This window comes from Gymnogyps californianus, chromosome 1, assembly GCF_018139145.2.
Source record: "Gymnogyps californianus isolate 813 chromosome 1, ASM1813914v2, whole genome shotgun sequence".
Taxonomy (NCBI): domain Eukaryota; kingdom Metazoa; phylum Chordata; class Aves; order Accipitriformes; family Cathartidae; genus Gymnogyps; species Gymnogyps californianus.
In genome coordinates, this window is record NC_059471.1 from 165,060,031 (window position 1) to 165,074,280 (window position 14,250).

Here is a 14,250-nt window from a genome sequence, read left to right on the forward strand (position 1 = left end):
CCTTTGCTGAAGCTGGGCTCAGTGACATCTTCTGATGCATCTCCTGTGTCAAGAGTGGATTTGGAAGTTGAGAAAAACCTCCCCCCACAGCTCTCTCTGAGAATTCACCTGTGTGCTGCCAAGCTCCACTCAACTCAACTGACTAGCAACTACCTGCCTTTTGTTTCAGAGGGGATCTAACTGACATCCCCGAGTTAAACTCTTCAGCAGTTTTCCTCCTCTCGTGGGTAGCTTTGCACCCCTGGCCGTTCCTTCGCTAAGGTGGCTATGTGTGCTTAGCAGCTAGGCTGAAGGAAATAGCCCTCCTTCCTAGTGATGGTAGCCTAGTGATGGGTGAATGAACTGCATTATGCCTACGAGCATGCCTTGTCTAGCCATAAACAACTGCCCGCGACCTCTTGTCACTGGGTCTCAACTTCACTTCTTCTCCCCCTGCCCCTTCTGTCAGCCTGTATCGATGGGAAGCAGGAGAGAAGGGTGCCTGGGTAAACTGTGGAGTAAAAACCCCTTTAGGAATAAAGCATGTCTGAGGATTGCTCTAGCAAAACAAGACGTTCATTCCTTCCCTCCAGGCTTTCTGCACAGTATCAATGTTTGCGCTAATGCACCCTTTTGCCTAGCAGCCTTGGTCTGGAGCACGTTTTAATATTTTCTTGTCTTGTTGTTTGGGGATTTTTGTTTTGGTTTTAGTTCTGCTTGTGAAGCAAACCTGAAAGTGGTCTCTCTCCGGAGCCCCAACTGACCCTGTGCAGAGCTGTTAGAAGATAACACCTCTGCGATGTAGTTAACCCCTGCAGTGCTTGGAATGCAACTGCAATCTTTGTTGGCCTCTTGATACCCCACTTTAGGAGCCCTCTAGACTCTCAGGTCCTCAGACTAACCATGGGAATTTCTGAAGCCCTTTCAAAGTCAGGACTGGGTTTGAGGAGACGTTACCCCCCGGCTTGACGTGAAGAGTAGCGGCAGCATTAGTATAGCATCCTGCTGAGGTAGAAGCCTTATAGTTAGATGTCAGTCTGCCAGAGGGCTTGTTAATCTCACTGGCCCTCAAAATGGAGAGGGGGTTTATCAGATGAGACTGTAGCCAGCAGGGGGGAGTTACTCCATAGACAAGAAATACGCACCTTGTAGAGTGAACATGCCTGCAGTGAGTATTTCAGTCTCCACTACTCTAGCAGTGCAGTAAGTTGCGTATGATGTGTTACCCTTTACCAGCTGGCTATCAATATGGTAGGATGGCTCATGAATGGCTGTTGCTCTTCCAGTAGAGAGTGTATGCAGTGTGGGGGTATTTTTTACCGAATGCATTTCCTTCCTTTCTCTATATAGTATTATTAAGCAACTGGAGGAATACACGAGCTGTGAAAGGAAGGGGGAGTGTTCTGCGGGAGGCACAGAAGGCCCAGCAGTACTTGACAGCTCTTGCTCTGGACGATGCTGAACTTTCCCTTGGGCCCACCTGCACTGACCGGAGCAGGTAGGATCCTTCACCGTGGAGGAGGTGATGAGGACAAAATCACTGTGGCCTGTAGGACAATGATAATCATCGATTGGACGCAGGGCTTGAGGATGGGAATGGAAGAGTGAAATAAGCACTCACTGCAGCTTCTTACCTCCTTCGTAGGTGTCTTGCCAGCGGCAGGAGCAGAACAAGAGGAAGATGAATGACTCCCCCTGTGATTCTGAGGTAGAATCAGAGAATCATTTAGGTTGGAAAAGACCCTTAAGATCATCGAGTCGAACCCTAAACCTAACACTGCCAAGTCCACCCCTAAACCGCGTCCCTAAGCGCCACATCTACACGTCTTCTAAATACCTCCAGGGATGGTGACTCAACCACTTCCCTGGGCAGCCTCTTCCAGTGCTTGATAACCCTCTCAGTGAAGACTTTTTTCCTAATTAATAGCCAATCTAAACTCCCCTGGCGCAACTTGAGGCCCTTTCCTCTTGTCCTCTCCCTCGCTGCTTGGGAAAAGAGACCGACACCCACCTCGCTACAACCTCCTTTCAGGTGGTTGTAGAGAGCGATAAGGTCTCCCCTCAGCCTCCTTTTCTCCAGGCTGAACAACCCCAGTTCCCTCAGCCGCTCCTCACAGGACTCTTCTCTAGACCCTTCCCCAGCTTCGTTGCTCTTCTTTGGACGCGCTCCAGCACCTCAAGTCTTTCTTGTAGTGAGGGGCCAAAAAATGAGCACAGCAGTCGAGGTGCGGCCTCACCAGTGCCGAGTTCAAAGGGACAATCGCTTCCCTAGTTCTGCTGGCCACGCTATTTCTGATACAAGCCAGGATGCTATCGGCCGCCTTGGCCACCTGGCCACCCTGCTGGTCATATTCAGCCGGCTGTCGACCAACACCCCCAGGTCCTTTTCCGCCGCGCGGCTTTCCAGCCACTCTTCCCCTTCGCGGAAGGAGGAGGCAGTGGGGCCCCACTGGGCTCGCTTGCTTTTGGGCTCGTTTCCCTCTGCTGCTGCTTCCGCCACACGCTCCTAACTGGACCTTGCCATGCCGGTGCTGCAGGCAAGCTCTTCAGTTAGGACGGGGAGGAAGTGAGGCCAAGCTAATGAGCCCGCTCTCCCAGCAGCTGGCCTTTGAGCTGGATTTCTAGGATCAGGATTGAAGCACTAAAGCTTCCCGCTGCTTACAAGCCCCTGAAATCCTAGAAGGCTGGCGCTGTGAGGATTGCTGCTTTTCCACCACACAGCTCTCTTCTGCGCATCCAGGCAGTGTCAAATGGTTGCCCGTAGGGCCTACAGTCTAGACGCTTAGCTGCTTCTGCCTAGGTCCTCTCTATCTGGGGCAGGGGTACTTTGGCCCCTTTTGAAAGCCCTGCTCAAAAGAAAGAGAGATGCCGAACACGCTGGCTGCCTTTGCCCTTTCCGTTCTTTCCGTCCCCTGATGTCACGTTACGCGTGTTGGCTGAAGGGGAGCTTTGTGCGTGGAAACGGGTCGAGGAGGAGTCTGCGCCAGTTCTCACGCATGTCTTTTAAATTACGCAGATGGATTCTGAAGGTCCAAGGAAAGCGTCGGCCGGCGTGCTGCTTCCAGCTGCAGACGGACACGGAGCGTGCGCGCGCTCCGTTGCAGAGGAGCGCGGCAATGGTAATTTCCTGACGCGCTAAATGGTTACCTTTGTAAGCTTCTCTGGAGTGAAGCGGATGGGGAAAAGCAGAGTGAAATAAGCACTCACTGCAGCGTCACGCTTCTTACCTCCTTTGTAGGTGTCTTGCCAGCGGCAGGAGCAGAACAAGAGGAAGATGATGACTCCCCCTGTGATTCTGAGGTAGAATCAGTGAATCATTTAGGTTGGAAAAGACCCTTAAGATCATCGAGTCGAACCCTAAACCTAGCACTGCCAAGTCCACCCCTAAACCGCGTCCCTAAGCGCCACATCTACACGTCTTCTAAATACCTCCAGGGATGGTGACTCAACCACTTCCCTGGGCAGCCTCTTCCAGTGCTTGATAACCCTTTCAGTGACGACTTTTTTCCTATATAGCCAATCTAAACCTCCCCTGGCGCAACTTGAGGCCTTTCCTCTTGTCCTCTCCCTCGCTGCTTGGGAAAAGAGACTGACACCCACCTCGCTACAACCTCCTTTCAGGTGGTTGTAGGAGCGATAAGGTCTCCCCTCAGCCTCCTTTTCTCCAGGCTGAACAACCCCAGTTCCCTCAGCCGCTCCTCACAGGACTCGTTCTCTAGACCCTTCCCCAGCTTCGTTGCTCTTCTTTGGACGCGCTCCAGCACCTCAATGTCTTTCTTGTAGTGAGGGGCCAAAAAAAGAGCACAGCAGTCGAGGTGCGGCCTCACCAGTGCCGAGTACAAAGGGACAATCGCTTCCCTAGTTCTGCTGGCCACGCTATTTCTGATACAAGCCAGGATGCTATCGGCCGCCTTGGCCACCTGGCCACACTGCTGGTCATATTCAGCCGGCTGTCGACCAACACCCCCAGGTCCTTTTCCGCCGCGCGGCTTTCCAGCCACTCTTCCCCTTCGCGGAAGGAGGAGGCAGTGGGGCCCCACTGGGCTCGCTTGCTTTTGGGCTCGTTTCCCTCTGCTGCTGCTTCCGCCACATGCTCCTAACTGGGACCTTGCCATGCCGGTGCTGCAGGCAAGCTCTTCAGTTAGGACGGGGAGGAAGTGAGGCCAAGCTAATGAGCCGCTCTCCCAGCAGCTGGCCTTTGAGCTGGATTTCTAGGATCAGGATTGAAGCACTAAAGCTTCCCGCTGCTTACAAGCCCCTGAAATCCTAGAAGGCTGGCGCTGTGAGGATTGCTGCTTTTCCACCACACAGCTCTCTTCTGCGCATCCAGGCAGTGTCAAATGGTTGCCCGTAGGGCCTACAGTCTAGACGCTTAGCTGCTTCTGCCTAGGTCCTCTCTATCTGGGGCAGGGGTACTTTGGCCCTTTTGAAAGCCCTGCTCAAAAGAAAGAGAGATGCCGAACACGCTGGCTGCCTTTGCCCTTTCCGTTCTTTCCGTCCCCTGATGTCACGTTACGCGTGTTGGCTGAAGGGGGAGCTTTGTGGGTGGAAACGGGTCGAGGAGGAGTCTGCGCCAGTTCTCACGCATGTCTTTTAAATTACGCAGACGGATTCTGAAGGTCCAAGGAAAGCGTCGGCCGGCGTGCTGCTTCCAGCTGCAGACGGACACGGAGCGTGCGCGCGCTCCGTTGCAGAGGAGCGCGGCAATGGTAATTTCCTGACGCGCTAAATGGTTACCTTGTAAGCTTCTCTGGAGTGAAGCGGATGGGGAAAAGCAGAGTGAAATAAGCACTCACTGCAGCGTCACGCTTCTTACCTCCTTTGTAGGTGTCTTGCCAGCGGCAGGAGCAGAACAAGAGGAAGATGATGACTCCCCCTGTGATTCTGAGGTAGAATCAGTGAATCATTTAGGTTGGAAAGACCCTTAAGATCATCGAGTCGAACCCTAAACCTAGCACTGCCAAGTCCACCCCTAAACCGCGTCCCTAAGCGCCACATCTACACGTCTTCTAAATACCTCCAGGGATGGTGACTCAACCACTTCCCTGGGCAGCCTCTTCCAGTGCTTGATAACCCTCTCAGTGAAGACTTTTTTCCTAATTAATAGCCAATCTAAACCTCCCCTGGCGCAACTTGAGGCCCTTTCCTCTTGTCCTCTCCCTCGCTGCTTGGGAAAAGAGACTGACACCCACCTCGCTACAACCTCCTTTCAGGTGGTTGTAGAGAGCGATAAGGTCTCCCCTCAGCCTCCTTTTCTCCAGGCTGAACAACCCCAGTTCCCTCAGCCGCTCCTCACAGGACTCGTTCTCTAGACCCTTCCCCAGCTTCGTTGCTCTTCTTTGGACGCGCTCCAGCACCTCAATGTCTTTCTTGTAGTGAGGGGCCAAAAAATGAGCACAGCAGTCGAGGTGCGGCCTCACCAGTGCCGAGTACAAAGGGACAATCGCTTCCCCAGTTCTGCTGGCCACGCTATTTCTGATACAAGCCAGGATGCTATCGGCCACCTTGGCCACCTGGCCACACTGCTGGTCATATTCAGCCGGCTGTCGACCAACACCCCCAGGTCCTTTTCCGCCGCGCGGCTTTCCAGCCACTCTTCCCCTTCGCGGAAGGAGGAGGCAGTGGGGCCCCACTGGGCTCGCTTGCTTTTGGGCTCGTTTCCCTCTGCTGCTGCTTCCGCCACACGCTCCTAACTGGGACCTTGCCATGCCGGTGCTGCAGGCAAGCTCTTCAGTTAGGACGGGGAGGAAGTGAGGCCAAGCTAATGAGCCCGCTCTCCCAGCAGCTGGCCTTTGAGCTGGATTTCTAGGATCAGGATTGAAGCACTAAAGCTTCCCGCTGCTTACAAGCCCCTGAAATCCTAGAAGGCTGGCGCTGTGAGGATTGCTGCTTTTCCACCACACAGCTCTCTTCTGCGCATCCAGGCAGTGTCAAATGGTTGCCCGTAGGGCCTACAGTCTAGACGCTTAGCTGCTTCTGCCTAGGTCCTCTCTATCTGGGGCAGGGGTACTTTGGCCCCTTTTGAAAGCCCTGCTCAAAAGAAAGAGAGATGCCGAACACGCTGGCTGCCTTTGCCCTTTCCGTTCTTTCCGTCCCCTGATGTCACGTTACGCGTGTTGGCTGAAGGGGGAGCTTTGTGCGTGGAAACGGGTCGAGGAGGAGTCTGCGCCAGTTCTCACGCATGTCTTTTAAATTACGCAGACGGATTCTGAAGGTCCAAGGAAAGCGTCGGCCGGCGTGCTGCTTCCAGCTGCAGACGGACACGGAGCGTGCGCGCGCTCCGTTGCAGAGGAGCGCGGCAATGGTAATTTCCTGACGCACTAAATGGTTACCTTTGTAAGCTTCTCTGGAGTGAAGCGGATGGGGAAAAGCAGAGTGAAATAAGCACTCACTGCAGCGTCACGCTTCTTACCTCCTTTGTAGGTGTCTTGCCAGCGGCAGGAGCAGAACAAGAGGAAGATGATGACTCCCCCTTTGATTCTGAGGTAGAATCAGAGAATCATTTAGGTTGCAAGAGACCCTTAAGATCATCGAGTCCAACCCTAAACCTAACACTGCCAAGTCCACCCCTAAACCGCGTCCCTAAGCGCCACATCTACACGTCTTCTAAATACCTCCAGGGATGGTGACTCAACCACTTCCCTGGGCAGCCTCTTCCAGTGCTTGATAACCCTTCTCAGTGAAGACTTTTTCCTAATTAATAGCCAATCTAAACCTCCCCTGGCGCAACTTGAGGCCCTTTCCTCTTGTCCTCTCCCTCGCTGCTTGGGAAAAGAGACGACACCCACCTCGCTACAACCTCCTTTCAGGTGGTTGTAGAGAGCGATAAGGTCTCCCCTCAGCCTCCTTTTCTCCAGGCTGAACAACCCCAGTTCCCTCAGCCGCTCCTCACAGGACTCGTTCTCTAGACCCTTCCCCAGCTTCGTTGCTCTTCTTTGGACGCGCTCCAGCACCTCAATGTCTTTCTTGTAGTGAGGGGCCAAAAAATGAGCACAGCAGTCGAGGTGCGGCCTCACCAGTGCCGAGTACAAAGGGACAATCGCTTCCCTAGTTCTGCTGGCCACGCTATTTCTGATACAAGCCAGGATGCTATCGGCCGCCTTGGCCACCTGGCCACCCTGCTGGTCATATTCAGCCGGCTGTCGACCAACACCCCCAGGTCCTTTTCCGCCGCGCGGCTTTCCAGCCACTCTTCCCCTTCGCGGAAGGAGGAGGCAGTGGGGCCCCACTGGGCGCGCTTGCTTTTGGGCTCGTTTCCCTCTGCTGCTGCTTCCGCCACACGCTCCTAACTGGGACCTTGCCATGCCGGTGCTGCAGGCAAGCTCTTCAGTTAGGACGGGGAGGAAGTGAGGCCAAGCTAATGAGCCCGCTCTCCCAGCAGCTGGCCTTTGAGCTGGATTTCTAGGATCAGGATTGAAGCACTAAAGCTTCCCGCTGCTTACAAGCCCCTGAAATCCTAGAAGGCTGGCGCTGTGAGGATTGCTGCTTTTCCACCACACAGCTCTCTTCTGCGCATCCAGGCAGTGTCAAATGGTTGCCCGTAGGGCCTACAGTCTAGACGCTTAGCTGCTTCTGCCTAGGTCCTCTCTATCTGGGGCAGGGGTACTTTGGCCCCTTTTGAAAGCCCTGCTCAAAAGAAAGAGAGATGCCGAACACGCTGGCTGCCTTTGCCCTTTCCGTTCTTTCCGCCCCTGATGTCACGTTACGCGTGTTGGCTGAAGGGGGAGCTTTGTGCGTGGAAACGGGTCGAGGAGGAGTCTGCGCCAGTTCTCACGCATGTCTTTTAAATTACGCAGACGGATTCTGAAGGTCCAAGGAAAGCGTCGGCCGGCGTGCTGCTTCCAGCTGCAGACGGACACGGAGCGTGCGCGCGCTCCGTTGCAGAGGAGCGCGGCAATGGTAATTTCCTGACGCGCTAAATGGTTACCTTTGTAAGCTTCTCTGGAGTGAAGCGGATGGGGAAAAGCAGAGTGAAATAAGCACTCACTGCAGCGTCACGCTTCTTACCTCCTTTGTAGGTGTCTTGCCAGCGGCAGGAGCAGAACAAGAGGAAAACGATGACTCCCCCTTGATTCTGAGAATCAACAAATCTCAGAATCTTCTGGAGCAGAGCAAGAGGAAGATGTTGACTCCTCGTATGAGAATGAGGTACTTCCTCTTCTGGAGGTAATGCAGAAGTCGCGCTTCTGTTGCCCCAGTGCTGAAATGCAGTGTGATGCTGCAGCGTTGCTGGAGATTCCTTTCCCCACTGTCTGTCTGTCTGTGTTCTCACTCGCTCAGGTTTCTGCACTGGGGAGAGAAGAGCCTCAGCTAAAGAAGGATGCTTCAACTCAAGCAGATTGTCGCGGCGACAGACAGGTGACTCTATTCGAGGCTGTTGCAGATATCCGTAAATAGAGCCTGTCAGCGTACCGAGAGCTATTCTTGTTACTGAGTTCATTTTGGAGTGCTGCTGAGAGGAGGTGATTGAATCTGGACCTGAAGTGTATTTCGCACCTCCTTTCGTTCCGTTGTGAAGCAGAAGGGCTGCATAAAGAGGGAAAAGAGTGGGTAGGAAAAAAGCACGTGCGCAGTCTCTCAGCCCGTGTTCCAAGGAGCAGAATACTTAAGCCTTTTCTGTGTATTAGGAAAGAGAAAGCCTCATGAAGAGGTGCCGATAGTTTAGACGTGCTCAGCTGAGAAAAGTGCCTGCACACGCCTGCTGGTGGCGGCCAAAATCTCTTCTCTTTGAATTCACTTGAGTCATAGAAGCATACAATGGTTTGAGTTGGAAGGGTCCTTTAAAGATCATCTAGTCCAACCCCCTGCCGTGGGCAGGGACATCTTCCACTAGGTCAGGTTCCTCAAAGCCCCGTCCAGCCTGACTTTGAACATTTCCAGGGATGGGGCATCCACCACTTCTCTGGGCAACCTGGTCCAGTGTCCCACCACCCTCGTTGCAAAAAATGTCTTCCTTATGTCCAGTCTAAGTCTACCCTCTTTTAGTCTAAAACCGTTGCCCCTTGTCCTGTCACTACAGGCCTTGGTAAAACGTCTCTCTCCGTCCTTCTGTATTGAAAGGCTGCAATAAGGTCTCCCCAGAGCCTGCTTTTCCCCAGGCTGAACAACCCCAACTCTCTCAGCCTTTCTTCACGGGAGAGGTGTTCCAGCCCTCTGATCATTTTTGTGGCCCTCCTCTGGACCGGCTCTAACAGCTCCATGTCCTCCTTGTGTTGGGGACCCCAGAGCTGGATGCAGTACTCCAGGTGGGGTCTCACGAGAGCAGAGTAGAAGGGGAGAATCACCTCCCTCGACCTGCTGGCCACCCTGAAGACCGATCTAATGATATAATTGCAAGAGTAAAAGCATCTCTCACGCTGTCATCTTCTTACTGATTTCTCCATGCTCATGCAACACCATTTCTTTAGAGATGGGTCAGGCAGCTGCAGCAGGAGCTTGCCGACGTGCTCAAAAAGAACTCCCTGGCAGAAGCTTCACTTGAAGCTAAGAAGCACTACAGCAGGGACCTGCAGGAACAGAAACTGCAGTTGCAGAAGGAACTGGACAGGTCTAAAGCTAAGGTATGGAGAAAGCCTGTCTCTTGTCTCTTGTCTCTTGTCAGGGGCCCAGGCCTTTTTTGTAGCAAACCAGAGCGGGGAACTGATCCTTTCTTGGGGGTTTTGTGTAACCCGGGGTGGTTCAGTGTGCGGCTAGCTGTGATGAGGGGGCTGGGAGGGAACAGCACTGCTGCCTTTGGTGCCTGCCTGTTTGCACTGCTTGAAGTAACAGTGGAGGACTGCGCTAAGGCGGTCTTTGTACACTAGACAACTTTGCAACAGGAGTAGATTGAGTGACGTGTAAGTGACTCGCCTTGTTTTATAAGCCTGGCGCCTACGATTAGAAAGGTCACTAACCGTGAAGTCACTTTGTCCTTAATTGGGGAAGGGTGTGCGTATTCCTTTCAAAACGCTGCTTCTCGAGTTTCACAGAGCCCGTGTGTTTGCTGCTTCTCTTGGGTTTGGCAAAGCGGAGTGTGTGCTGACAGAGAAAGAGTAGGCATACTGGAGTGTTGCGCTGGTGCTTTTTTGTATTCCCTCCTCATGTCATCATTGTTACGGAGTTGCAAAGTCACTTTAGGAGCCGGAGGAGCTCCTAAGCGTGTTGGAGTAGCCAACAAGTGGCTACAAAGAGCGTTCAGAGTCCTTGAGAGAGGAGGAGGAGTGTTGTGGCAGCGTTTAGGAAAACGCTGTAGAAAATCAGTGTAGGTGTAGGAGAGGGGCCAGTATAAAAGATGAAGAAGTAACATGGGTTTTGAGAGTCAACGTGAGAGTCAAAGCAGTCCACTCCTTTTTATCAAACCTAAGCTGACTACTGGGGATTTTTGTTGTGGTTTGACAGCTGCAGGAATTGAAAGAACGACATATCCGGACTGAGTGTTATGCTGAGTCCCTGAAAAACGCCTTAAAGAAGAAGGAGAGGGAACTAACAACTTCCAGGAACCTGCAGGGCCTTCTGGCCACGTCTTCTGGAACTGCGGCTATCCCAGAGCTGGAAGAACGCATGCAACGGTAAGGAAGGAACACAGCGGAGCAAGGCTTCGCTTTCTGCAATTGTGTGAAAACAACAGGACTGTCTTCTTGCATCCCAGTGAGATAATAATACATGATTTTCAAAGATGCTTTTGTTTTAGATGAGGTTCTTTCACACTCTTCTTTGGGGATTTGTGCTCTCGTGGACTTCTGTGATAAGGCCTGTACTTCTTTTTCAGGCTCCAAGTTGGAAAGGCCAGGCTGGAAGCCACAGCCCAGCAACAAGCCAAGACCATTGAAGCCCTTCAGAAAGACCTGCAAGCCTCTGCCTCAGTAAGCTAGTCAGAGCCTTCCCTTTTCATGAGCTACAGAGTCAGGTTCCGTATTCACGTGGGGAAATTTTAAGATGAGGTTTTCCTGGAGAGCCTGGGAGAGATCAGTTCCTCTGTTCTACTGACTGTAGGCTGCTCTGAAAGTCCTGCTGGCCCGTTCCCCAGCTTTCTGGCTTTGAGAGTTGTCCCATGAGACTATAGCAAGTCCTACTTAACGCCATCTTTGTTAGGAGTGGACAGTAATGCACTGGCTTAAGTATTTTCTGCTTTAGACCAGTTGTGAGGTTGAGACCTCAGGCAGCACTTCAGACAGTAGAGGGATTTGGTACCTTTGGTTGCGGACTTTCCTTGGGCTCTGGTGGTGCTGAGCGCTTCATCCTGGAGGCCTGACTGGTATCATCAGACCGTGACAGGAATTCTTCAGTTGCCTGTACTCTGGTCACCTTCCTGTTTTAGTGACTAGGGATTCCTTGGCCAGAAGGTGTGGGTCCATAACGCAATGAGAAGACCTCCAAAGATGAAAATCCGCAGCTAAGAAGGGAACGATACTGCCATAGGCAGTATTTTGTGTGCTTGGGTGGCGTTGCCGTGAGGTGTGACCTTCAGTCGGGCAAGTCCTAGCGTGACTTCTTTTTTCTTCTTTTAATGCTGCTGTAGGCTCGTAACGGCCTGGAGGACTTGATAACTGGCTTTCAGACAACACGGACTGCAAAGGAACACCAACATCAGCAGGTATATGAACGGCTTCTGGGAATGAGTGGTTTTAGTCTTTGAATTTCTTGTGGGCAGGTAATTTATGAAACGACCAGGTGGGCTGTGGGGAACCCCCAGGTTTTTGGGCAGGGCACCCTCAGGGAAAAAGTCTATGCGTTTCCTCATTCCCCTGGTGCTACTGCGATTTGAATCTGCTTGGTGGACAATATGCGGGCACTTGCGTTCATCAGCACGATTCCTTTGATGGGTAGGCTGGGTGCTGTGGACCAGAGAGAGATCTGTGGTTGAGAGCTGCGAGAGGAGACTGGACTTGGGAGATCCGTGTCATCTTCTTTGTGGAGAACGCCGTCTGCACGTTCTGCATACGGATCCTGTTCCTGTGCTCCGTGTGTGATGTATCTTTTCTATTTTGAAAGCGTGGGAGTGAAAGCAAGGAAGTGAAGAAGCTGGCCGAGATGAAATGCCGATCAGAAGCGCTTCTGGACGAAATGCGGGGAAGAAACGTCGCACTGCGGGAAGAACGTACCAGGCATGGCTTTTTAGTGCTTTAAAGAAATACCACATTGAGTAGAAGTCAAGCTTTACTGAACTCTAATGTAAAAGCATACACAAATGGTACATAACCGTTTGTGAGCAAATTCAAGCCTCGCATTCGATCTTGCAAGGTGCTTCTGCGCATGAGCCTATGGTTTTAAAAAGCTGCAAAAGGCCTTGCAAATGCAGGCTGCCTGCAGTTCTCCTGGGAGGGAAGGAAGTCTTTTCTTCCTCTGTTCAGGTGAACTTTGGGCCCTCCAAGTGATGTGTGGCACTGGAGTGCCGGCTGTTCTCACCAGTTCCTGGCCTGTCCAAGCACGTTACAGATGAAGCAAGCCACGGCTGTGCTGCTTATGTAAGAGCACGTGAAAAAGGCCGACTGTTGCTTTGCTTCACGCTTTCCTTACTAATTTGCTGTGCAGGTTGAAGATGCTTCTGGAGGCATCTCGGACAAAGCTGATGGCATATGCGGGGAGAAAGAGAGCATCCCAGCTCAGTTTCCCGGGAGAGATGAAGAACAGCTGTTCTCAGGTGGCCAGCGAAGTTGGTAAACTAAGAAGAAAGGTGAGCTCTGGTTTGTTTGGTGGATTTGAGGTGATTATTTTTTTCTGCTGGAACCCGTATGATTCTTTTCCTATACTTTTTTTCCGTGTTGCTAATTATCTGTTGGCTGTATTTTGCAATTGATTGACTTCTCTCAATGCTCCTGCTCCTCTTGTAGCAGTAGGTGATGACTGATGATATTGATGAACGCGGATGTAGTTATCATGATGGGTAAAAACCATGAGCCAGGAGCCCCAGCAGGGCTGCTGGGGTCAATGGCCTCGCCGACCAGGACGCAGTCCCAGGGGCCCTGAGCGAGAAGAGCGGAGCTCGTCACCATACATTGAGATTTTAATACATTTTAATACTCTGTCAGCAGGTGACGAATGCAGTCTCGATGGCCCCCCACCTTACGGATTTCCACAGAAGTGAGTAACTTTAGAGCTCCCTCTTCGAGTTCCTTGTGTTTTGCTGCCTACAAGATGGTGACATTTCCCAACAGCTGGAGATGCAGTCGAAAAAACGCATGCAGCGGGCAAGACAAGACCAGGACCTGTGAGCAAAGTTGTCCGCTTTGCATGGGACTCGGGAAGAACCGGGGCAGAACCAGGGCTTAACCTCAGAAGTCGTTGGGAGACTAGCATGGTGGGTCACAGCCAAACAGAGCAGTCTAAAAGAGAGATGGGAGAAAGAGCTGGACAAGAAATAAGGCAAAAACCGCAAGAAGTCGATCCGTATCCGCATGTAATGCAATTTTCCATGTGTGTCTGTAGCCCACAGGCTGTAACTTTGTTGTTGACAGGTTTGAGTGTTTGGTTTTCGGTATCTGGATCCGCGCGTTAGTGCTGTACTGCCAGGATGCACGTTCCAGTGCCGCCTTTGGCCCAGCCTGCTGTAAAACTAACGCACAGCCTTTTCTTTTCCCGCCCTTCCCCAGTCACAGCTGAAGGTCTAACACAGTTAGCGATGAGAAGATGCTGGAGCAGAGGAAGTGCCAGTGCCAGAAAACAAGGAGTGCTCACAGGGAGATGAATGAAGCCTGGAAACCTTTGCCTTCCACCTTGTGCAGCCACTGTCCTGCATCTAATTCCAAGTGTTCTCCTGCAGCTTGGTATTTAATAAACTGTGTCATCTAGTACGTGTCTTAGTTTTGCCGCACCATTGGAGCGCTTTGGACCTAGCGGGTTTGGATGAGGAGAGTCCTGTTTTTGAAGGCTCACTCAGGCTCTCTTCCTATGCAGGCAGTTAGCACGTCTCTCTCTGCCCTTGCTCTGAATGAAAATCAGTCCTGGAGACGTCTCCAAGAGGGAGCACGCATCTGTGTCCTTTTCCTCTGGGGAGACTTGAACCATGCTTGTGCTCAGATCAGGGACTACCGCTGAGCTACTGCTAATAATCAGTTACCAGACTCTTCCTGCCTTTTTAGAGCAATCCTCCTGGTGCTCTGGGCAGCAGGTGGTGGGCGAGCTTCTGGTAGCCATGGAAGCTTTGCAGATCCCATGGGGATCTGATGGATTTGTGGCCCACCGCGGGGAAAGGTGTGAAGAAGTGGGCACAAGCTGGAACAGGGGGAATCCCACCTCAAGCTAAGGAAAAAACTTTTCTCTTGTGAGGGTGGTGAGAGACCGGTGTCAGGGAGC

General features: G+C 52.2%; 1 protein-coding gene across 1 annotated transcript; it reads left to right on the forward strand.

Annotated features, from left to right (window-relative positions):
- The first annotated feature begins 2,501 nt into the window (after positions 1-2,501).
- LOC127019547 (myosin-8-like) lies at positions 2,502-13,628 on the forward strand. The gene is made up of 19 exons (XM_050901685.1): positions 2,502-2,545; positions 2,996-3,098; positions 3,218-3,279; positions 4,586-4,688; positions 4,807-4,868; positions 6,181-6,283; positions 6,403-6,464; positions 7,776-7,878; positions 8,059-8,145; positions 8,260-8,337; positions 9,387-9,539; positions 10,357-10,526; positions 10,727-10,820; positions 11,477-11,551; positions 11,950-12,062; positions 12,490-12,631; positions 12,987-13,038; positions 13,113-13,255; positions 13,548-13,628. The coding sequence occupies exons 1-19, from the start codon at positions 2,502-2,504 to the stop codon at positions 13,563-13,565; spliced, it is 1,767 nt and encodes a 588-aa protein (XP_050757642.1). The 3' UTR covers positions 13,566-13,628.
- Positions 13,629-14,250: the final 622 nt, after the last annotated feature.

Coding starts and splice junctions, on each gene's coding strand:
- LOC127019547 (XM_050901685.1), top strand. CDS start 2,502: ATGCCGGTGCTGCAGGCAAGCTCTTCAGTTAGGACGGGGAGGAA. Junction 3,099..3,217: donor TGCAGAGGAGCGCGGCAATG/GTAATTTCCTGA, acceptor CCTCCTTTGTAG/GTGTCTTGCCAGCGGCAGGA. Junction 4,689..4,806: donor TGCAGAGGAGCGCGGCAATG/GTAATTTCCTGA, acceptor CCTCCTTTGTAG/GTGTCTTGCCAGCGGCAGGA.